The 24560-nt window shown below is 37.7% G+C and overlaps 1 protein-coding gene and 2 long non-coding RNA genes across 5 annotated transcripts; 2 read left to right on the forward strand and 1 right to left on the reverse strand.

Annotated features, from left to right (window-relative positions):
* Nucleotides 1-609: 609 nt before the first annotated feature.
* On the forward strand, nt 610-5375 carry LOC113325967. Of its 2 annotated transcripts, XR_003348207.1 has the most exons (8): nt 610-910; nt 1102-1498; nt 1594-1693; nt 3056-3143; nt 3439-3517; nt 4007-4078; nt 4353-4439; nt 5070-5375. It is a non-coding gene; the product is annotated as an uncharacterized LOC113325967 (long non-coding RNA). The 2 variants fall into 2 exon arrangements; XR_003348206.1 differs by having other exon boundaries at nt 611-910; nt 4353-5375.
* Nucleotides 5376-6338: 963 nt separating this feature from the next.
* LOC113326083 lies at nt 6339-6891 on the reverse strand. Of its 2 annotated transcripts, none has more exons than XR_003348282.1 (3): nt 6797-6891; nt 6524-6699; nt 6339-6352 (listed from the first exon to the last, which is right to left on the reverse strand). It is a non-coding gene; the product is annotated as an uncharacterized LOC113326083 (long non-coding RNA). The 2 variants fall into 2 exon arrangements; XR_003348281.1 differs by having other exon boundaries at nt 6788-6891.
* Nucleotides 6892-18960: 12069 nt separating this feature from the next.
* Nucleotides 18961-24469, forward strand: LOC113326775 (SUPPRESSOR OF ABI3-5-like). The gene is made up of 10 exons (XM_026574428.1): nt 18961-19096; nt 20162-20305; nt 20401-20441; nt 20716-21229; nt 21314-21385; nt 21549-21641; nt 21720-21799; nt 22778-23338; nt 23462-23676; nt 23785-24469. The coding sequence occupies exons 2-9, from the start codon at nt 20258-20260 to the stop codon at nt 23520-23522; spliced, it is 1470 nt and encodes a 489-aa protein (XP_026430213.1). The 5' UTR covers nt 18961-19096; nt 20162-20257; the 3' UTR covers nt 23523-23676; nt 23785-24469.
* The last annotated feature ends 91 nt before the right edge of the window (nt 24470-24560 follow it).

The raw sequence follows: 24560 nt of genomic DNA on the forward strand, positions 1-24560 counted from the left end.
GCACGCCTTCGTTTTGGAAGCCGTGAAGGGAAGACCGGCATGACATGGCTTGGGCGCGACAAGGTGGATTGCGCGGCATGCCATTGGCACATGTGGCATGATCGGCATGCCTTGGCATGGTTTAGGGGCGGCCAAACTAGGGTTTTGTCATTGGGCCAAAGGTTCCGTTTTTGCGGAACTCTTTTTCTGTTTTTAATCTTCCTCCTACACTCCCTTCTGAAAATCTCATAGATCCATCTCAGGTCTCACAAATCAAAGACTAATCATAACCCATCTCAATATCAAAACCCATGTATCATATTTCACTGAGAAATCGCTTCGATTTCTCCATGTTCCATTCTTTCTCCGAATCTCTTTCCGGAATCAAAGAAATCTCACTTCTACTAACATCCTCTCAGAATATTTCTGGATTTGGGGGAGTTTCATTCAATTGATACAACCCTTTATCCCTTCGAATTGTTAAAACCCTAGGCTTGGGCGCGACAAGGTGGATTGCGCGGCATGCCATTGACACATGTGGCATGATCGGCATGCCTTGGCATGGTTTAGGGGCGGCCAAACTAGGGTTTTGTCATTGGGCCAAAGGTTCCGTTTTTGCGGAACTCTTTTTCTGTTTTTAATCTTCCTCCTACACTCCCTTCTGAAAATCTCATAGATCCATCTCAGGTCTCACAAATCAAAGACTAATCATAACCCATCTCAATATCAAAACCCATGTATCATATTTCACTGAGAAATCGCTTCGATTTCTCCATGTTCCGTTCTTTCTCCGAATCTCTTTCCGGAATCAAAGAAATCTCACTTCTACTAACATCCTCTCAGAATATTTCTGGATTTGGGGGAGTTTCATTCAATTGATACAACCCTTTATCCCTTCGAATTGTTAAAACCCTAGATTTGGACCAAATAGGTGAGTTTCTTTGATTTTGTAGGGTTTTAAAGTTATGTTTTTAATTTCTTTATTACTTTAAGTTACTATTTGTTTCTTGTTCAGATCCATTTTGTGGATTTAGGGTTTGATTTTGGTCTTCTTGATTTGATTTGGGTTTTTTACATGGGGTTAATTTCTTGATTTTTATTTGGGGTTTGTTTGATTTTTAGGTAAGTAATGACGGATTTGATGGTGATTGGATGGGGTACTGATTCAGGAAGCTACGGCGGTCAAGAAAGTGAAGAAGACATTGAAAAGAAAGAGGGTTACTATAGATTAAGGAGTTGAAGGAAGAATTGGAGAGCTTGTTTAGGTACTTTAAAGAGGGATTAGTAGAAGAAAAGTTGAAAAGATGGTTGTTATTCTGGGAATGCGATGTATGCTAGTTTGATTGAAGAGGATGGATTGCCGTATTCGAAACTAGCTGATGAGATTTACGAGAAACTGAAGAGTAAAGATGGGATTACATTAGTTTTATTGGTTGGGAAGAGGGTTATTTATGGGATCGGTATTGCTGATGCTGATGTGTTGGAGGATAATAGTGATAAGTGTTTATGGTGTTGGGAGGTGATAATTTTGATTACTTTTGTGTTTTATGTAATGTTATTGGTATTTTTATTTGTCGGTTTTGCATTGAATTTCTTGCTAAATTTGATGCTTAGACAAGAGAGTTCAAGCTGATTCTGAAAAGTCTAAAAGGGGTTGTGAATGCTCGGAGGGTATGTCGGAAGAGAATTCAGGAGAGAATTGCTGTTGTTTCTGGTAAGTTTGTTCAGTGACATGCATTGATTGGTATAGTCTTTGTTTGCTACTCTACCACGTGTTTATTATGATTTGATTTCTTTTATTCAAGGCGAAGTACGGACGTTTAGAATGTCTTTATTACGAGATGGTTTATTTTTTTCCTTTTTATTATCTTCCAAAAAGAGATATCGACAAAACTTTGAACAATGTGGAACCCTGTAATTGGTGGGGATTGTTGTGGTTCACAGAGCTAGAGCTGAGTTGGCTTCTAGAAAGTTTTTTGGTATCCCTTTTTTGGTAAAAGCACCAAACTGCTGACATTGAGTTGGTGATAAAAGTATCAAAATGAATTTGTAGTTTTGTGATAATGCTATACTACACTAATGCATAAACGATACAACATGTTTTCTGTATGGTATATTATACCTTTATAGAAGGTTCTGTCACATAATTACCAGGGTTATAAGTTCTAGGATGAGTTCTACGTACTATATCTTCTAGATGGAGCTAGTCCAAAAGTGGGATATCCTACGTGACATTACACAATCGTATTCACTACCAGGACTTGTTTTTGCAATTTAATTGGATTTGTTAAATTCAGTACATATATTGTTCCTGTTTATACATTTAGCAATGATATCCGCTTTAGAGACACCACACGATTATCCGAGTTACAAAGATGATCTGGAAAAAGCTTCAGGTAAGCTTGTGAAGGCGTTTAATGAGGCAGCTACTCTTCATTTGGTGCAAAACATGGTGCAGACAAACAAGGCGGATATGTAATTTATAGAACTTGAACAATTTTTTTTTTTTTAACAAGTCTCAACTTTTCTTCCGTCTGATCTCTGTATGTTGTAGATTTGGGGGGTTTGTTCAGTTTAGTTCTAAATTTTTGATTCTTAAACTTCCGATTTGATTTGATTTGGGTGTTATTTGAAGTTGATGTTAGTAGGGGTCTTGATTTCCTTCACTAATTTTTAATTTCTATGCTCGATTGTAGATTGGGTTTTTGGTTAATTAGCTTAAGTAAGAAATTGAGCGAGTTACTTTAGATTTATTTATGCTAAGATTGCAGATGATTCATTATAATGTTGATATTTGACATTATGTCAATTAGATAAGGAGTTTAGAGTTTTCTTCAGGGGTTAGGCAGTCTCTGACTCTGATTTGGACTTTATTTTCTTCTTTTTATATTGAAGTTATTTCGTTGGGTACTGGTACTAAATATCTAGGAAGGTTAATCTTGAGTCCAAGAGTTTATTTTCTTCTTTTTCAGATGTTAGCTAATGACTCTCACGCTGGGGTCATTGCAGATCTCTATTCATGTTTGAATTTTTGATATTGTTCAAATTTTCTGTATTGATTTGTTGGTATGTGCAGATATGGAGATGGAAGATAATGGATGTGAGTACTTTGAGGAGGAACCGGAGGAGCAACATGTTTGATATTGAGAACCGATACTCTAAAGGTACTTACTTATAAAAGTCTTCATGTGTTTGAGTTTTTGGTCCAGTACCCACTTCTTATTTCTTAACAGGGTGATCTTTTAGTCTGTTGGTGCTATTCAGGGGCCTAGATTATTGTTTAGGTTTAGTAAATTTATTTGGATACTGTTCAAAGTTACAATATGAAATTCTCTATACAGTTAATCACCAGATTTATTGCAGATAAGGCGGTACCCTTGTAACTATATTCTTAGGTGCTTAAGTTGAAAGCCGTAGTTTTAACATATTTATGCTAATATTTTATTCATATTGTTGTAGGTTTGGATGAAATTGATCCTCAAGGAGCGCTGGAAGGATTTTCTAAAGTGGTGCGGATGGAACTAGATAAGGCAGAACGGTAACTTTTTGAAAATGCCAAGATTGTTGCACTATAAGATGTTCCCTAAATGGTTTAAAATGTGAAAGGATCTTTCAAGTTTTATATAACTTGCTTGGTCGACCTTTGTATCTTTGCAATTAATCAATGCCATCTGATTCCGTTTTTAGATCGTATGTTATCTATAACTGTCTGAAATGTAATAAATTTTTTTTAAAAGGAAGACTCTAGCACCTTACATAATTTAAGTTCCCTTCTTGAGAATTCGAGCCATTATTGGTGATATTTTATTGAGTTCTTAGCAATGAGTATTCGTTATTCAGTTTTTCAAGGGTTTCAAATTGTCTACAAGAGTTCTATCAAACTACATTGAGGGACCTTGAAGAGGCAAAGAATGTGGTAGATAAATATCTTTTGCTACATACTATTGAAATCACGCAGATATTCTCTGAAAGATGAATTCTGTTATAATGCTACTAATACTGCTTACGTTATTCTCCTTTTCTACAGAGATTGTGGTTTAAGACGAATCAAGCTTTGCAAGATTTGGTTTGACTTGGGTGAATGTGGGTAATGAATAAGGTAATTGCTTAGTCTAGACCACTAAGTTTCTGCTTAAAATGTTTTTTTTTATGACTCCTGGTCAACCCTTTTCATATCTTCGATAAGACTGAATCGTTTTGTTCTAACTCTACAGATCCATGCATACTTTTGGACTTCTTGTTACTTTTGTATCAGAATGTTAACCCTCTTTTATGTTCGCATCAGAGTACCGTGATGCTTCCTTTTGCCACTTACTCATATCTAATTTTTTTCTTTCACATGAATATTTAAACTTGGGTATCTTGCCTGCTAGGTTGCAAGTCTTCTTCATGATGATGTCTGGGATGATGCTGATACAAAGCGCGGTGTTTGTTCCCTTAATTTCTTAACAGGGAACAAGGTATCTTTGCTGCACTTTCTTTTCAGCCCCCGCCATGCGGATACTTTTATTGTTTAGGAAATGATTGGAAATTTCGATCCTAAATTATGCTTTACATTGTTATCCTGAAAATGGTAATTTAGACTTGGAATTTTGAACTATGACCTCTATTAACGTTTAGAAAAAGGGAAATTTTTTCTTATAATGCACATCCCTTATGTTGGTGTTGTTGAGTGCTTAGCTGTATGTAGATCTGTTGTTGTGTAATTTGTTCTGAGACTATGCCTGGTATTAATTACTTAAGTATTGGGTTACTTTTTGACTGTGCGGGACAACATTCAGCCTCAAATTGATTGTTTAAATGATGCAGCTGTCTGTGCTAGCAGGAGATTTTCTTCTTTCTCGAGCTTGTGTGGCGCTTTCCTCTCTTAAAAATACAGAGGATAGTGTTTACCTTGTAACAATAACAACTTCTTCTTTGCATGAACGTACCGACTTTGGTGTAGTGTTATATAAGCGTGAACATTATTGATTTCAGTTAGTTTTTTTGTCTTCAAAGTTTGGTAATAATTCATAGCTGGTGGTGGTGGGTTTGGGAGTGCCCATCTATTATGGTGGTTATAACAAGCTTGGTTCTCTTTTATACTTCAGATGTGCTCAGTCGATGATGGCGATGTTCAGTCGATGATGGCAATGCCCAGCCATTATGTGCGAATTGTAACCCCAGGTTCTGTGTTAATTCCCATTACCACATTGAATTTTCCATTAACCTTGACTTCTACCTCTTTTCAGGCCTCAACTTAAATTTTAGACATATTAACATTAACTTTCATATTTTCAAATTGAGAAACTTGGTTTATTGAACCATTGTTAGTATTTATCTTTGAATTAAACCAAATAATTGTATGGTTTATTATAGTTCATCTAATACATTCTTCAACTTAAGGAATTCATATATTCATATATCTTGATGCATGGATTGTGATGACCAACTATATGTTCATATGTAACATTGGGTCTTCTAGTTGGTCTACAATGGTATATAATGGTGCAGAAACCTGCCGCATCGGAATTTATTTTTTTGCACCGGTAAATACACTACAAGAAAAGTTGGATTAAGCGACCAGGCATTTTTGGTTAGAAAAGCCCATATTGAATCGTTCTAACCCTTAAAGCGACTTAATTTGGCTCTCGCTCTCGAGTTGCAAAAGGTGGGATTTCTACAAGTCTAGATCAGCTAGGCAATCGCTTTAGTAATCAAGCAACTATCATATAACGTCTTTTTTATTAATTGTTTCATGGCTAGACAGACCTTCCTAGAGCAAGCAAAATAATGATCGCTTTAAAGCTAGACCAACCAAAATACAACAAGAAAAATAATGATCGCTTTAAAGCTAGACCAACCAAAATACAACAAGTGAAACACTGATCGCTTCATAGATATACTAACTATATTAGAACAAGTGAACCTGAAGTTTGGTTGCTTACATTTTTGAGCTACCAAACTTTTTGCCCGGAAGTATTTAGCCGATTTCGATTTAGATAAATCCCAAATTGAAATTAAAATGAAACTTACAATTAAAATTGATACTAAAACAAATTATGAACCAAATTAAAAACTGAATCAAGTTTTATTATATCACATAGATCAATTTACATCATTTCTTAAAAAAAGACAATCTTTACACGAACAAAAAGATCAAAAATACTAACCAATCATTTCTTTAAAAAATGATGATTACAATTTCCTTAATTTTTAAATAAAAGATGAACACTCCCTCGACTTTGTAGCACCAAGCTCATGATAAGAGATTCATACTTCCATCATTCTTGTGTTTAAGTTCCTCTCTGATCATTCATCATTGGGATCTTGATGGAGTACTCATACTCTAATAACATCATGGAAGGAATCAAAAGCAACGTGAGGGATTAGGCTGTAGCATGAAGGAAGTGATTCGCATAATTATAATCAGGAGATAATGGATTCTCATCTATAAAGCCATCAAACCTCACAATGCACCTTCAAAAGTTCTCCATAACTAGCTAGCTCAAATCCTAATAAAGATTAACTCAATTAGAATTAATAGCACAATGACAACAATTACCTGGGCAACGAACGAAACCACTAAGGGAAAAAGTGGATAAATGTCTAGTATAGATACCACTGTCATCAATATGACCAATGTTAAGCTGAACTGAAGAATGGTCTTTTGCAGTAATAATTCTCTTTGTAGCAGAACTGCAAAACCATCGTAGCAAAGAGGGCACTCTGCTCATTCTCCTGAAAGAAATTAAACACAATGTTAATGCTTTAGGTTCGTTTAGCGAGATTATAGCACAAAAGTTTACTAATTTGGTAAAGAGCTTACATGGCCTACCAAGTGCAAAAAATCCAAATTACTGGGATTAACATCATTTCATCATTGGGGAAGCATCCTTCATCATAAGAAATTATTTCTTGGTTCATTTCGCCTTCAATTAACTGCATCCTTCAAAGAGATATGAGTGATCGATGCATCTTCATCCAGCAGAAATTAGTACTTCAGTACAAAAATTCCATACCAGAGTCTCTTAAAATACATAACCTAAACAGACCTAAAAAGGAAAATCAATTGAGTACAGTAAAATTAAGCCCAAAATTAAACAAAATCAAAAGACAAGATACTTAGCAAATCCTTTGGGAGCATGTTATTCAACTCTAATTCGATTAAGAAACAATTATTAGAAAATGAACCAACTTCTACTTGTTCTTCTCCTCCTCTGTAATTCATCTTCCATTTTCTTCTGCCCTCTTTTCCACCTTCTTCTTCTCAATCCCCTTCTGTATATCCTCCTCCACTTGGTTCCCCTGTTTACACCAACAATTACAGAATCAGTACAAAAATTAGAAATCAAAAATTAAATTTCTATAATCAAAATCAACCAAATCAAAAGGAGAGAACCTCGTCAGAGCTGTCAATGTAAGAGTTTTCCACTGTTCTTAAGTATGATTTTGTTGCACCCCTCAACATAATCTACATCAAAAAAACAGACATCAATTTCACTTAAATCTTCACTTCATCTCAACGTAATCTACATCAACAAAACAGGCATCAAACCCTTGATCTTTTGATTTTGTTGCACCCCTCAACCTAATCTACATCAACAAAACAGACATCAAACCCTTAAATCTTCACTTCATCTCAAGTTCACCTCAAACCCTTGTTTCTTGAAATCTTACAGACATCAATTCCCTAATTCCATTACAGATTCATCTTCTACAACATCAACGAGATCAGTTCTTCCCTCTTTTCTCGATCAGTAGTAGCATAAACATTGTCAGAATATGAAATAGATATCTTTTTAGATTAAGAGAGGTAGGGAATGATCTAGGTGTGTCTATTAGAGGTGGTGTTAATACGAGTACATGATTTGATTCAGAACCAGAAGAACATGTAAATCCGATGATATAAATTAGGGTTTTGGGGATAAGTTCAAGATGAAGTAAAATATATAAATCAGTGACGAAATTAAGGGTTTCCACTTGAACTAAAGCTAGGGTTTGTGAGGATTCAGTATGAAATCGAAAAGAGAATCAGGGATTTGGGAAATCAGTGAATTAAGGTTTCGTGGAATTGTTCAAAGGAATATGTAGAAGATGAAATTGAGAGTCTTCGGTGAAGATTAGAGATGATTTTTTACTGAAATATAGAGATGGAAGAATCGAGTTATGTGATGAATATTCGAAGCAATTGAAGCTAACGAAACTTGGGTTAAGGTTTTTTTTTCTGAGGGAGGGGAAGATGAGAGACGAGAGAAGTGAATGAAGATAAGTGAGAGAAAAAAAATCGTTTTATCTAAAAGAATTTGAACGGATAAGATGTGGTAGGATGGGGTCATACGGATTGTGAAAATATTTGGACGGTATAGATTTAAGTAAAGAGTGTCATACGGATCAAGACAAGTGTGTTTTCTTTGTGCTTTCTCTTTGTGTTAATACGAACTCATGTTTTCGGTTTAATTATCAACCTTCGACATAAAAAAAATCCAGGAAAAATATTAATAAATTTAGCACATTGTTATCGACATTCTGATATAAAAAAATCCAGAAAATGTATAAGAATGAATTGGGAAAATGAAAAATGAATTCGATAATTGGTATGTTTCTTTGTGTTTTTGTGCTTTCTCTTTGTGCTTACGGTTTGAATTTCGACTATTCGCATTGGTCATGAAGTAATTTTGACAAGTCATATAGGTCATGAAGTAGCTTTAGTTCACACTGGTAAACTCTATAAGAATGAGTACTCAGTCATTAGCCAACGCTCGTTCTTCTTTGCATAGCTCCTTCATCTTCTTAAACGTAGAGTATTGAATTGGTGAGAATACAGACAGAGAATTAGAGTTTCATACCCATCCACAAAAATCCAAACCCTGTAGATGCACAGAATGAATCCTAAATGGATTGCATAAATTAAGATTTTCTTTAGGATGTTGATACGGATTGCATAAATTAAGCGACGGTGTAGATTCGTTTTAGGACGCTCATACGGATTGAGAAGCTTGTGTGTTTCTCTTTGTGCTAGTTCAAACTCGTGTATTCGATTTTATTATCAACTTTCCATATGAAAAAAATCCAAAAAATATATCAATAAATTTAAGATATTATTATCGACCTTCAATTATAAAAAAAATTCCAAACATATATGGGAATGAAACAAAAAAAATAAGAAAGTGTGTTTTCTTTGTGCTTTGTCTTTGTGCTTTTGTGCTTTCTCTTTGTGCTTCCGGTTTGAATTTCGATTAGTCACATAGGTCATGAAGTAATTTTGACTAGTCAAACAGGTCATGAAGTAGCTTTAGTTCACACTGGTAGACTCAAGAAGCATAAAAACTATGAACCAAGAAGCTCCGGCAGGATTCTGACTTCAAACTTAGTAGGATACATCATCGAAATCGATAAATATGAAGCTTAATGTCGATTCGAACTTCAAATGTGGTATAACGGCATACAAACTATGAACCACGAAGCTTCGGGAGGGTTCTGACTTCAAACTTAGCATGATATATCATCAAAATCGATAAATATAAAGCTCGGTGTCGATCCGAACTTAAAATGTGGTATAACGGCATACAAACTATGAACCAAGAAGCTTCGGCGGGGTTCTGACTTCAAACATAGAAGAATACATCATTAAAATCGATAAATATGAAGCTCAGTGTCGATTCAAACTTCAATATGCGATATAGCGACAAACAAACTATGAACCACGAAGCTCTAGAAGGGTTCTGACTTCAAACTTAGCAGGATACATCATCAAAATCGATAAATATGAAGCTCAGTGTCGATTCAAACTTCAAATGTAGTCTAACGAGATACAAACTATGAACCGGGTATGGATACAACACCGGTTTCAATACCAGTAGTTTTGTCGGTCGACCTCACTCACTTTCTCTTGGATTACGTCGGTTTCTCATGTTATTGATCATTTTAGCCGCATGTCCATACTGTTTAGTCAATTTCACCTGTTATATATTAATCTTATCCAACATCGCTCGCTCCACGCGATTTTCCTTGGATTCCATGGGTATAATTGTATTATTGCCTATTAATTTGAAACGAATTTCACCCGTTATCAATCAATTTTATTCAATAGTTACTCGATTTTTCTTGGATTCCATGGGTTTGTATGGTTGAATATTAAGTCAACTCAGATATTCATTTAGTTCGCTTAACGTATCCGGGACCAAAAATTTCACCTTGGCCAAGCTGATTTCTATTTTTCACCGAGATGAGAACTGATGCGTTAATCGGCATAATTGACCAAGTTCCACAGATTTTTTGACCAAAGGAATTATCGATATAATTTTAAATTTTCAAGGTTTCGGTAAAGCTCTGAGATCCATTTCATGTTGTAGGATAGTTTTTTGGTTTCTTTTGTTTGTTTGTTTTTCCTCATTTGGAACCAGTTAAAACACTAGTAGCCAGAAAAATGACCTAGCGGACTGGAATCGGTTTCAAACGCAACCGATCCATCAACAGTTCGGTGGCAGTTTTGAAATTGAAGACCGAGGTGTATACGGTTTGGTCAATGGTTTTTCCTAAAAACCGGACCGACAGGCCATTGTGCACCCCTAATAGTAAACTAAGATAACAACCATGATATGTATGACGCTAATCTAACCAATAAGAAACTAAAATGAGATCATGATCGGTTTCAAATGCCTACTTCCAAAACTGACTTCTCTTTTGAACTTGTGGTGGCCGCTTAAACTTGGTTTCTTAGAGAGGTTGTACCAACCGATTCATTTTTTAGTTGCTAGGAGTCGGTGCCTCAAAGTGAATAGCTACCTGAGCACTTTTCAAGCTGCTATAGATGACTTGAAAGAGTGATGTAGCGAGCAAACACATTCGGTCGTGGTTAGATATTAGATGACACAGGTTTGTAGCCGCCAAACTTTATGGCAGTTGCAACTTTGGATGCTTAAACCCTTAAAGTGACTAAAATTATGGGCTCTTGCTGGGATTTTGGTCGCTTAAACCAGGTTTTCTTGTAGTGATAGTTTTGCAACGTATATAGATATTGCGCAAATTAGTGTAATACGTTGCCTAAATTAATATATTCGTTGCACAAATTCAAAATTCCGTTGCACAAATTAAAGAATTTGTTGCTCAAATTGTAAAATAAAACGTTTTATATAAGTTGCACAAATTAATTTGTGCAACGGATTTCGGCGTTGCGCACAAATTTGCTACGCCATATTACAAACAGATATAGGCGTTGGTTAAATTCATTGCAACGTTTATATCCGTCCCAAATCGGTTGTTTTGGTGTAGTGCCCCTTCCATCTTAGATGCAAATCTCAGCCGTCCAAGGTCACCAACCAACGCATGGTAACCTTTGGCCCAACGCCAAAACCCTAGTTTGGCCGCACCTAATCCACGCCAAGGCATGCCGACCATGCCACATGTGCCAATGGCATGCCGCGCCATCCACCTTGCCGCGCCTAAGCCATGCCATACCGGCCTTCCCTTCGCGGCTACCAAAATGAAGGCGTGCGATGATCAACGGCCACCCTTCCATCTTAGATGCAAATTTCAGCCGTCCAAGGTCACCAACCAACGCATGATAACCTTTGGCCCAACTCCAAAACCTTAGTTTGGCCGCGCCTAAACCACGCCAAGGCATGCCGACCATTCCACATGAGCCAATGGCATGCCGTGCCATCCACCTTGTCGCGCCTAAGCGATGCCATGCCGGCCTTCCCTTCATGGCTGCCAAAACGAAGGCGTGCGACAATCAACGACCACCCTTCCGTATTAGATGAAAATCTCAGCCGTCCAAGGTCACCAACCAACACATGGTAACCTTTGGACCAATGCCAAAACCCTAGTTTTGGTCACGCCCAAACCGCACCAAGGCATGCCGGCCATGCCACATGTGCCAATGGCATGCCAGCCACCTTGCCGCGCCATACCATGCCGTCCTTCCCTATGAGGTTACCAAAACAAAGGCTTGCGACGATCAACATCCATCCTTCCATCTAAGATGCAAATCTTAGCCGTCTAAGGTCGCCAACCAACACATGGTAACCTTTTGGGCCAAAACCCTAGTTTTGGTCATGCCCAAACCGCGCCAAGGCATGTCGGCCATGCCACATGTGCCAATGACATCCCAGCCACCTTGCAGCGCCATACCTTGCCGGCCTTCCCTATGCGGTTACCAAAACAAAGGCTGGCGACGATCAACGGCCATCCTTCCATCTAAGATGCAAATCTTAGCCGTCCAAGGTCGCCAACCAACGCATGGTAACCTTTGGCCCAACGCCAAAACCTTTGTTTTGCCCACGCCCAACCCGCGCCAAGGCATGCCAGCCATGCCACATGTGCCAATGACATGCCAACCACCTTGCCGCGCCATACCATGCGGCCTTCCCTATGCGGCTACCAAAACAAAGGCTTGCGAAGATCAACGCCACTTTTCCATATAAGATGCAGATCTTAGCCGTCCAAGGTTACCAGCTAACGCATGGCAACCTTTGGCCCGATGCCAAGCCCTAGTTTGGTCGCGCCCAAACAAAGCCAAAACCTTAACTTTTGGCCTCGCCTAAACTAGGACATATTAAAGCCGTACCGACCATGCTTTCATGCCACTGGCTACCAAACGAAGGGTTGCAATAATCAATGGCTACCCTTCCTCTCAAGATGCAAAATCTTGACCGTTGAAGTTTACCACCGAGCCGACAAGTCTCCCAATCTCAACTTGCCGAACAACAACATGCTACATATTTTACACGAAAACACTCGAGACATCAACACATGTCACAAACTGGGCGATGCTCATTGGGTATTGGTTTGGGGGTTTACAGCGTGCGGCGTACACTACGCCCGTTATACGACAGTGTCATAAGGATGAGGCGGTTAGTAAATACAGGGAGTAATGGTGAAACGCTTTCTTTTATGAAACATCAATTCCAGGAATTACCGGTTACCACCTCCACCCATTTACTCATCCGTTTTCCATTTCTTACGAGACCAGAGTACGTTTCACTTCGACTTGTATAAATAGGTCTTACTTATTTCCACCGAACAAAAAGTTCAGGTCAGGAGGATACAACACTCAGAAAATATTTGCTAGCTTTCCATCTGTTAGCTTCCCACTTTCTGATACAAGTCGGGAAACAACTACTCTTCCAGAATCAACTATTCTGGTCTCAACACTCTCTTCGCTTCCTCCCCAAAACCAACCCTTCTCCTTCACTTTGTGACCGAAGCAAGTCTGGAACGGCCATTTCTTGGTTTGGGTCGGATTTGTACAGATTGATCTCTCGAATCTAAAGTACTCCCTTGCAGTACATTGTTTAGGGTTTAAACTCATTTCTCACCTACACACCCGAAATTACCAAAATCAGCAGAAATCGTTTTCACCCTCAAACAACATGCAACATTAATAACATCAATAAGAGCGTATATGTTAATAGTAACCTTGGGCAAGAAAAATCTGGTCTCCCTTATATAACCTGGCTAAATTGGAGCCTACCCCACTTAATTTGGCCTATCAAATTTCCCTCCCACTCCACCAAATTGCTATGGGCTACCAAACTTCTCAAAAATCCTAATTTACCCCCACATTAATTCCTAAAACAATCTCATATAAATATTAATCTTTCCATTTTTAGTAAATCCAAAAACATAAAAAACCTAAACCTAAAAAACTTTCTATTATTATCATAATCTTTTCCAATTCTCAAAACCCTAATCAATTTTTTTTCATTCTCTTATCCAAGATATTCGATCCAACCAAGAAAAATGTAAATCTCCATCAACCCATTCTATGATTCGCATTTCTTCATTGATTTACATGTTTATATCTTCGATTTTCGTTCATCAAAATTAATCTCTGATTACACCAGAATCGGTATATGTTGACATATCGAATAAACCGATTCTGGGTTTTGTTCTTCGACCATGAAGAGCATGCAGAGTAATCGGCTTATGTGATTATTAACATCAACCGATTTTAGGTTTAGAAACGAAATATGAAAGTACAACACTAGAATCGGTTTATAAGTGCTTTATAATAATCCGATTTTGGATACAATTTTTTTTAAACTATGCGATCCCATAATCGGGTTTTATGTGCTTGTTAATATACCGATTAAGATTGTCTCTTCAGATTCCATTCCACAATTGGTGTTTATATATGTATCACATAAACCGATTGTTTGTGTTTGACATTCTTGTGTGTTTTGTTGTTGAGAATCGGATTACATATGTTTGGTTATGTACCGATTGTTAACTTGATTTTTTTTTAAATTTTTATGTAGATATGGACTTCGGACACCTAGCGCTTTACACTCGAGAGCTCACCTTGGAGGATATTCTTAGGGAACCACAACCAGTGCCAGAAAGAAGCCTCTATAAGTTTTCTTATGGGGGTGAGACCCGTCTTGAACAAGCCCTCTCATTGATTGACAAGCTTGCACTGGAGGAGCTTGATGTGGTCATGAGGTTCACTAGGATGAGGAGAAACATGCATGATTTCATATGAGAGGGATCGCCATGGATTTATGGAAGATTTGTGGGAAGAAATGGCTCAATTTCAAGCCATGGCTGAAGCAGAAGATGCTGCTCTTGATGGTGGTGCTGCTGCTGATGCTGGTGCTGGTGCTGGTTCTGCTGCTAATGCTCCCGGTGATGCTGTTGCTGCTCATGCTCCTACTCTTTAAGTTTTTAAGTTTAAGTTTTAGATATTAAAAGTTTAAGTTTATAAGGCTTGTGGTTGTTTTAAGTTTTTAACACTCTTTTGGGATGGTTAAGATTTTTATTTTGGATGATCATGGTGTTGAGCTTAATATGCATTTTAAGTTTTAATTATAATTGTGTGTTGCTCAGTAATTCTGCCAACAATAGGGATACTCTATATGTCAACATAAACGATTGTCTAGATTCCATAAAGGATTCGGTTTATGTGTGGGTTATGTATAATCCGATTCTTCATGCCTTAAAAATGCTATTTTTCCTGTATGTTTTTCAAGCCACTATTGGATCACATATGCATATATATAAACCGATTAGTGTCGGTGAAAATTAAATTCTTTTACATGTCTATAATCGATTTATATTGGTCACAAGAAAGTCCGATTCGTGCTGGCATAAAAACACAATCGGATTTTACAGACCTTCGATAAGACCGATTATTTCAAATTATTTCAGACTTTCAAAAAATAATAGTCGTTAGGGACTTTCTCTCTATATATAGACCTCATCCTTGGATCCCATTTGGCTCAAAATTGCTCATTCTATTCCCTCTCACTCCATATACTCCACAAGTACTCATTTCATACCTGCACAATGGCTTCGTTTGATTCAAATGAAGATCTATCCATCACCGAAGCATGGTACGCCGAAACTCGAATCAAAAATCAGTCCTCTATAAGGTGCAAAACAAATATAGGCAAGAGTTTGGTAATCCCAATGGAAGAAGTGTTCAACAAGTGCATGATAGGCACCTAGTCATCGAAAATGCGATACTTGCTTTTTTAGCTATCCAAAAACGGATTTGAACGCTACCCACTTTAGCTACTCCATTGAACAATTTGTAAGTATTTTGGTGGTTTATTTTACATGATCCATGTTGTTTGATCTTCTTACTAAACACCACTAACAAAGTAAGTTTTTGTTTTTTTAGCATGAAGTCGTCTAAGCGCGCTACTTGGAGGAAAAGGGGGAAGCATTCGCATTCGATGCAAGCTATCAATTCATGGTATCCAAAATCCGGGAGTATGCCCGGGACTTCATGTCGAGTGAATGGGACTCGGGTTCCTCCGACGAAGATTGATGGTTTTAGAAGTTTTGGTGTAGATTTTGTGGGTAGATCTCTATGTAAACGCCCACGAAACTATAACTCGTCCACTAGGGTTGCCTAGGGGTTAAAGACTCCATGCATGTGCTAAATTCATCCTATAATAATGAAATGAATGAAAAAAAATTCTTATGAAACCCCGACTCATATACTCGGGGTCAAGTAAAACCCCGATTCATATAATCGGATTATACATATGCCAACTTCAACCGATTGTTGAAGTCCTCTGTTAATTTTGGAACATGAACCCAGAATCGGTTTATGAGAGCATTAACGTAAACCGCATCTGAGTAATGTTTACGAAAAAAAAATCAAAAAATTTAAGTTGTATGATGTTTCGAAGAACTCTTTAACATTAGTTAATCTCACATCTAAAACATAATTAATACCTAATACGATTAATTAGTGCTAATTAAACATGGGTAAATTAGGTACTTAAATAATTGTCGGATAAGGGGTGGTGTGAAAGTTATTTCTAATGACCTTTTTTATCATCTAGTAGTAGGCTCAAATTAGCCAGGTTTTATAAGAACGATTTTTTGGGACCATGGTTTTATTAGGCCAACCTCCCTACCATTATAAGGGGTATCCTAAAGTGTGAAAATGACTGATCTACCCTTTAATTTAATTTATAACTAACCTAACAACCACCTCTATGTATATATATATATTAGTTAACTAAATCATTAACAAAGACTAAATCAAAATCAAAATTGTGACAAACCCCTTCCTTGTCGTCGATTCAATGAAGTTTTCACAAACCCATTACTTTTGTTTTGTTTTTGGCTGAAAAAATGAATATTAACCATCAAAATAAGTTGAAAATGGAAGTTGCAGAGAGAAGTTCGGCTAGGAATTATGCAAAAACTTTGTCGAACTAACCGAACCTAATGGAAATGGTAAACATGAAGAACAATTTGGCTATTTCGCAAAAAACATTTCCCAATCGAACCTTAGTTCGGTTAAGTCGCAAATAACATTTCCCAACCGAACCTTAGTTCGGTTAAGTCGCAAATAACATTTCCCAACCGAACCTTAGTTCGGTTAAGTTGCGAAAAACATTTCGCAACCGAACCTTAGTTCGGTTACGTCGCAAAAAAAATTTCCCAACCGAACCTTAGTTCGGTTAAGTCACAAAAAACATTTCCCAACCGAACCTTAGTTCAGTTACGTCGCGAAAAACATTTCCCAACCGAATTTTTCTCTGAAAAACAAAAACTCCATTAAAGCAACAAAAAATCCATTAAATTTCTCATTTTCAGGAAATTTTGGTTAATTCAAGCAACAAAAAACTAACATTGACGTATAACTCAGTAGTTTGAAGGTTCGGATTCATTTTTTTTTAAACTCTTATTCTTCTTCTTCTCTTAAGTTATTTAGTTTAATTTTTCTTTTTTGATTTAATCTTACACTAATCATTAATCATGTTAACTAGAGCTGGCAAACGGGCGGGCCGGGGCTGGCTTGTGACCAACACGCGGGTTACGGGTTTACACGGGCCAAAGCTTGCGGGTTGATATTCTTCACGGGTGGTCATTTCTCCAACCCGCACCCGTAACGGGTAAAGCTTGTGGGCTCACGGGTTAGCTGGTTTCTGTTGAGTCAACTTGCCAGAAAGGAGTTTCCTCTGATTTTTGGGCTATTTCCGGCCACATTCAGTCCATCTAAAGCTCCTTCCCTGCAACCTAACGTTCATCTAATTCATTTGATATTTTGATTCAATTCAACCAACAGATTCAACAGTCACACCGACGAAACCTTAACATCAAAATATAATAACTCAAAATTGCAAAACTAAGCAATAATTTGATACTGATTTTGCATTTAAAGGAACACAGTGTGCAGACACAGCACCACCACCAGCAATATCAAAAGTCATCTGCTAATCTACTGCAACAACAACTGCTACATTCACCACTAACACACATAAAGCATCATCATCTCACTCACATGCATCTTGAATCACCAACACAAAATCAATTGAAACAGTGCCATAACCAGTCACGACAACATCAATTTCCTTCAAATTAAAATCTTTGCTGCTAACTTCAGTATCCATCTCAACCCAACTTTCAAACACCAAGAGAAACCACCATTTTCTCAGCCTCGAGATCCCCTGTCTTTTTTGCCTGAAATTGACATCGACAGCAACCTCAAATCCCCAAATCCGTTTCTATTAATCCCATCTGATTTTCCAGCCAAACTTCGAATCAATTCGAGACCCATTCTTCAACAGGCTCTAACAAATCCATCCACATCTGATCTCATATTCTTCCAAAATCACCAGTACCCGTCTAAACATCCACACAATCACCGTTAACCAATTCAAATCAATCCCCCATCTTTTGTTCTTGCTTCAATTCATCATTGTTTTCGTTTCAAACTCAGAACTCCATCGAAAATCAAGAGAAAAGGAGTTTTGTGAAGCGGCGGTGGTGGTGGTGGACCGGCGGTGAAGCGTCTGTCTGTAAATATGTATGACTGATTTGTGTTTTGTGAGAACTGAGGAGGACTGAGGACTGAGGAGGGTGTCGCAGCCGCAGGAGAAGACGGTGGGGAGAAAAAAAGAAAAGAAAGAGGAAGAAGAAATGATCTGTTAGGGTTTTAGTGTTTTTAACTCTTTAACGTAGGTATAGGATTAAGTGGACCCGTCCTACATAATCCAACGGTGAAAATTTACTGTACACGGGTTTACCTGCGGGTTTACAGGCCGGGCACGGGTTAACCCGTTTACTAACAAGCCACCATTTCTCTTACCCTAACCCGGCTCGTTTATAACCCATCCAAGCCGGGTTAGGGTTTTCACGGGCCGGGTACGGATTTATCCACGGGTTTCGGCTTGTTTGCCAGCTCTAATGTTAACCTTATGATTCAACTAATCATTACACTAACTTAATTGAAATGGGTAATTTTGGTATTAATATAAATATTTAGATTAGAGGTGATCCAGATTTATTTCTAATATCTTACCCAGAATAAAACAACGGTACCCTATAAAAAATCATGGTCCCAAAAAATGATTCTTTTATAACTTGGACAAAAAGGAGTAAAACTGAAACACTAAACCCATTAGGATACAGTGAGTCGGGTACATACGATTTTTACTCTATTCTCATTTGACCAGAATCGTTATACTTTGACTGGCGTTTTCTTGACTTCATAAATCTCCTCAAATGAAAATTCGTGAAAATTCAACCCCTCAAATTTCTAGGGTTCACTCTCGTTTCCCTCTTTCTTTTTTGCTCCAGTGGTGAAATTGGAATCCTTGTGGTGCAAAGCAGGAGCTATTCTCCAAAGGAAGACCACTCCGTCATCGTCATGATCAGTATCATATAGGTATTTCCTTTTGACATTATAGAATCCAAATGTTACTCATCTCCTCTCTGTATTGCACTAATAGTAATCTTAGTTCATCTTCTTCTATTGATTCGATTGTAATTAGATATTTGATAAATTCTTGCCGATTATCTGGAACTGTAGCATCCATCATTTCTGTTATCTGATCCTCAGAAAACCCTAAAACCCAAATTGGATTTTTTTTTTTCCAATTCTAAAGGGCTCCATGGAATTGAACTTGCAAAATTCATCTCAAGGACCCTTATCCTTCTCTACTCTACTCCATAGAAACATATTTTCTCAGACACCATCAAATTCCTGTATCCCACCCTGTATTATATGTAGACAAACGCTGTAGTGTTAGGGTTCATTTTGGAATTTTGTGGAAGCGAAGCTCTATTTTCGATTAGAGTTTCTGGACTGGTAAGAACCCTTCTCCATCTCCGATCTACTAGATCGAAACACCCTAAACAGGTTCAAATGCAAAGAACCCTAGAATTGAATATTTTCTGAGTGTTTTCTTACTAAGATGTTAATAGCTAACTCTATTGCTTACGGATATAATGAAATTCTAGCTAAAACTTACTTAAATTGGATGATGTTTCTTTATAATACTGTAGGGTTCTTTATCAATCAAGTGCTACTATGTTCGTTGGTTTGTATTGCAGAAAGAAAATTTGTGATGTCTAATTTTCCATCTTCTTTAAGTTCAATTTGTTGAATCTTATCTGTCTTATTATCGATATACTATTTAACTGTCCGGGGTTCATAAGTTAAAAGGAAGTGGTGTTATTAGAATTTTGACCAAAAATGTGTTCAAGTGTTAAAGTATCTTAAGAACCTAAAAGACTTGCCTTCCACAATTTAGAGTGAAAACGAACATCATGTTCTATTGGTACCTCTGTGTCTATATAATTCATATCTTCTGAGAGCTTAATTGAAGATAGATTGATGTCTTCGTAAGGATTTGGTTAAGAAGTATAATAATAAGAAAAGTGGTCGAGCCATAAGAATGTTTCTTGCTTCATATTGGCAAAATGATATCTGTTTGTGCATCTTCTACAGGAAAGACGAAAGGTATCTGCTTCAAGAAACACTTAAAAGATCGTCAGAACCCTTGCGGAGGTGAACCTAGCGCCCAGCGGAAGCTTACGGGTTATAATGGATTTTACGCGTCATTTAGTTCAGGAAGAATGGGTCCATATCAGTGTAAGTGCAATTTCCTACCAGTTCTTCCAACAGGACTTTGTGTACATGTACCATGGTTATTAGTTGCTAACTTATCTCATTTTCTTAATGCACAGGCTCTGGAGGGGCATCCTGTGGTTCATCAGGCAGACCTTCGGTGAGTGGTGTATGTTGCTTTTATATTGGCGCGGGTATTAGTGTGGTTTCAGAACTATATGTCCTGAAAATGGTTGGTTTGCATGTAGTATCTTTGTTTATGTAACACTTACCCTACAATCAAAAGTAATCTGGTTATTTTCTTATGATATTTCAAATTAATTTTGTTGTTTACTTCTGGTTAGTGTGCTTATGTTGCTCACTTATCTTTTGGTTGCAACATGGTCTGTTATATCTAAATAACTTATTCTTTCTTCCTGATTCACTTCTTGCAGGATTGGTGGTACTGATAGTGATAGAAGGTTTGACATGGAATTGTTAAGTGGGGCAACATACCCTCGGAAGGCTTATCGCCGACACATGCATGACAGGGATACCCATGCATATAGCTATCGTGGCATTGATAGCTCCCACGATCCTGGGTTTGACAGGCCTACAAGGTTTGCTGGTCGTAATCATGCTGATTTTGCACCTTATGATAATGGTCATGATTATAGGCATCATATCTCCAGAAGAAGGGAGGATAGGCATGAAAGAGGTACCGATTATGGCCGGTCCGTCTACGGTTCTGATTGTGACAAAAGCAGAAAAAGAGATGGTAGTTGGGAGAGGTGCGATTCCCTTGTTTGTGTTCCTGATAGACAAAGTTCAAGTTGGAAGCGAGATCAAAGTCCAGAACATTCTCTGTATCGTGGACATTATGATCGTCAGAGAATAAGGCCTCCTCGAGTTCACATCCAGTGGAAGGAAAATTGCGATGACAGACGAAATCATGAACATTCTTCAGTGGTATGCTATAACAGACACTGCACTGTTATTTTGTATATTTCCCCTATATTACCTGCTAATTGGGGCATCCATTTCCACTTGCAGGTTCCATCTTCAACCGTTAGGGTGAGGGGTTTGTCAAGCGAGGCCACTAAGGAAGATCTTTATCAGATTCTAGTAATTAACCTCTATAAACTTCCAACTCTGAATTCTGTCTCACATCTTATTTGTATATGTTGTTTTACCTATACATGATAGGAAAGATTTCTGTTTATCCTCCAAAACAAAAGGCTATTGTTTTGACTGTGTGCCTTCTTATTTCAATTGCTTCTATTATTAGGCAGAATGGGGACCCATTTGTAATGTCAGAATTTTAAAGGAAAAGGAATCCAGCACCTGTCGTGGATTTGCATTTATTGATTTTCCTTCAGTGGTATGTGAACTTTATGTTGCCATATACTTCTTTATTCACTTTCTAGTTCGTTTCTAGAAACTCATTCTGGTAACACAGAGAGCGGCTCGTACTATGATGGAGGAAGTTGGATATGATGGCCTCATTGATGATGGGAGAGAGCTGTCTTTTGAGTACAGGTACGTGTTTTGTATTTTTGGATACATTTGAACAGCAACATACTACGACTTTCATACACGATTCAAACAAATTGCCGAGATTTGAGTTAGCTATAATATGTTTGGATGATAATTAGTATTTACATTGAGTTCGAAGTTCACCGAGCTTTGAATCACTGACAACATCTGACACTGCATATATTCAGGAAAAAAATCCGAAGTTTCACTGTACAGACACGAGGTGCTACAGTTGACACAAAAATATGGAACTGGTTTTCTCTGGTTACCTAAAGCACTACTTTCACTCAGTTAGCTTAGTGATCAAACTGGATGGTTGGTTTTGCTTTGGTATTTTAGCACCGTGTTAGTGATGATGGGCATATTAGGGTTATTATCATTCGGGGCTGGTATTAATATCAATGACAAATTAATTATCCGCATTAAGTATTTGTATTTTTTCCTGACAGGGCGTAGGTAGTCAATTTTTTATGATAACGCCACAAAACTAACCTACTTGGAAGAATTCATTGTTGAGAAAGACAATAAGAGGATAGAACTTTGATTAGAATCAAGTGCAGCAGATAAAATGTTTTAATAGACTTCAGTCAATATACAAATGGGTTGGATGATTGGAGTTCACTATTGTTATCTGGTAATGTAATCGATAGTGCTTGCTGTTTTTGCCAACTCACATGTACAGGTTCAAATTCGTAGGCGTTGGACTTTTTGTTCATCTAAACACAAATTGACTTTTTTAAGACGACAGTATTGTGCTGGACGAATATATGTTGGGAGCAATTCATCAGACGTATAACCCAACTTATACAGAAAGAGATGAGATTGTATCAGCTGATCATAGAGCTCTCATATGAACCATATTTTTGCATTTCCCTTTGTTTATGCAAGGTGCCAACTTCTTTTGTTTTTAACATCAATTGTAGAACTTCCAGCATGAATAGATATAATATAATACACTGAATCTAACCCTATAATCTTCAGTTTTAAAAAGATCAAATCGAAGAGTCGTGTCCTGCACGAAAAGCTAAATAGCAAGAGAAGAAGGCTACGACAATTAGAAAGAGATGCAGTTGCTGCACGTGCACAGCAACAACAACAAGAAGAAAAGGAGGTGGGAGAGGAGGAAGGAGAAGTAGATGATAGAGATGTGGTAGAAGTAGAAGATAGGGGGGGTGTGGAGGAGGAAAGAGAAGTAGAAGACAGAGAAGCGGGAGAAGGAGAAGCAGAAGCAGAAGAACTAGTACAAGGAGAAGGAGAAGAACAAAATACAGAAGTAGAAGACAGAGAAGCAGGAGAAGGAGAAACAGAAGTGGAAGAACTAGTTCAAGGAGAAGGAGAAGAAAAACTACAGCAGCAGCAGCAACGGCAACTAGTAGGAGAACTTGAGATTGGTGAAATCCGGCATGGGCCTTCTTCATATGGTATTTCTGCTGCTATGTCTTGTGAGGAACTTGAAGAAAGAATGGATTGCATCAAGGAAGATCCATATTTAAAAGTTGTTATAGAAGATATTGAGATCGGTGGTCCAGATGTAATGATGAGGTATGAAGTTATAGGTTTGTGTGCATTTTAGTGCTTAATAACTTGTTATCCTACCAAGGAACTTGGTTTTTGTTTTATTTACTGTTTTCGTTAACTGAGTTTGATGTTCTTACTTGTTCATAGGTACTTGAGTGATCCCGAGGTCCTATGGAAGTTGGGGCATGCTATGGGTTTTACGGTTTAAAAAGGCATTATCAATTCAACTGAACATAATGCACTAGGGACGCTGAATAAACCGACAGAGGTTGAGTCAATTTTCAGTACACATTGAAACGAAGGAGCTCATCTTCATGGTTAACAAAGAAAGAATAGCTGAATACTTGAATTCCCTGGAGAAGGTTTGTAATCTATGAATCGCTTACCAAGTACACTTGATGTTTGATAGACAAACTTGTCCCTAAAATCAAATAAGTGGTTGCGTTACTTCCTAGTGTTCACACTTGCAGGTGAACGTGAATGATCAATTCCTGATCTGGGATCCAGAACGTCAAAGCAAAGCCTGGATAGTATCAGTTCATACCGCTCCTCGTTCGTGCACAGTATCATCATGGACATGGATGTTGTTTGGGATTACAGGGACGAGAATGAGAGTTGAACTGTAGTAGCCATGCCTCACATCATCATCTAATGCATTTGAAGAAATGTTGCTTGATGGAGATCTGTAGCTCGTGCTAGCAGGAATTTTTCTGGTGCATCCTTATAGAAGAGTTTTATTGTATTTGGATAATTATGGCTGCCTCAGGGTTGTCTGGAGTCGTCATCCAGTTCAGCAACAATTACAATAATAAAATGGTGCTTGTAGTTGAACATCACCACCGCAACCACCCCTGGTAACTAGGAAGGGTGAAACATGGTGGAATACTGGAAGATTTAGTACGACTGATACCAGTAATTCCGTTGGTAATGGCAGGAGGATTAGCTGCTGTAATTGTCCTGAGAGAGTTTGGTATGCATCTGCTGTTTCTGCTGCTCCTAGAGAAATTTGGTTTCTGTAATTTGTATTGATTTTATTATTAATCAAACAATAAAAAGGTGTAATTGTTCAGTTGCATATTGTAGTTTTGAATTTATAAAGTTTTTGCACGTTAGCAATTCCAATGTTGTTATTCAGCCGGATCTTATTCAAGGCAATTCTTAAATACCATTCTTCCCTCCCATCGTTATTTTATTCATATTTGTATTTGTTTTATTCTCGTAATCTTTCCCTTTTTCTTTTGTCAGA

The sequence above is a fragment of the Papaver somniferum genome, unplaced genomic scaffold (assembly GCF_003573695.1).
Source record: "Papaver somniferum cultivar HN1 unplaced genomic scaffold, ASM357369v1 unplaced-scaffold_10, whole genome shotgun sequence".
NCBI lineage: Eukaryota > Viridiplantae > Streptophyta > Magnoliopsida > Ranunculales > Papaveraceae > Papaver > Papaver somniferum.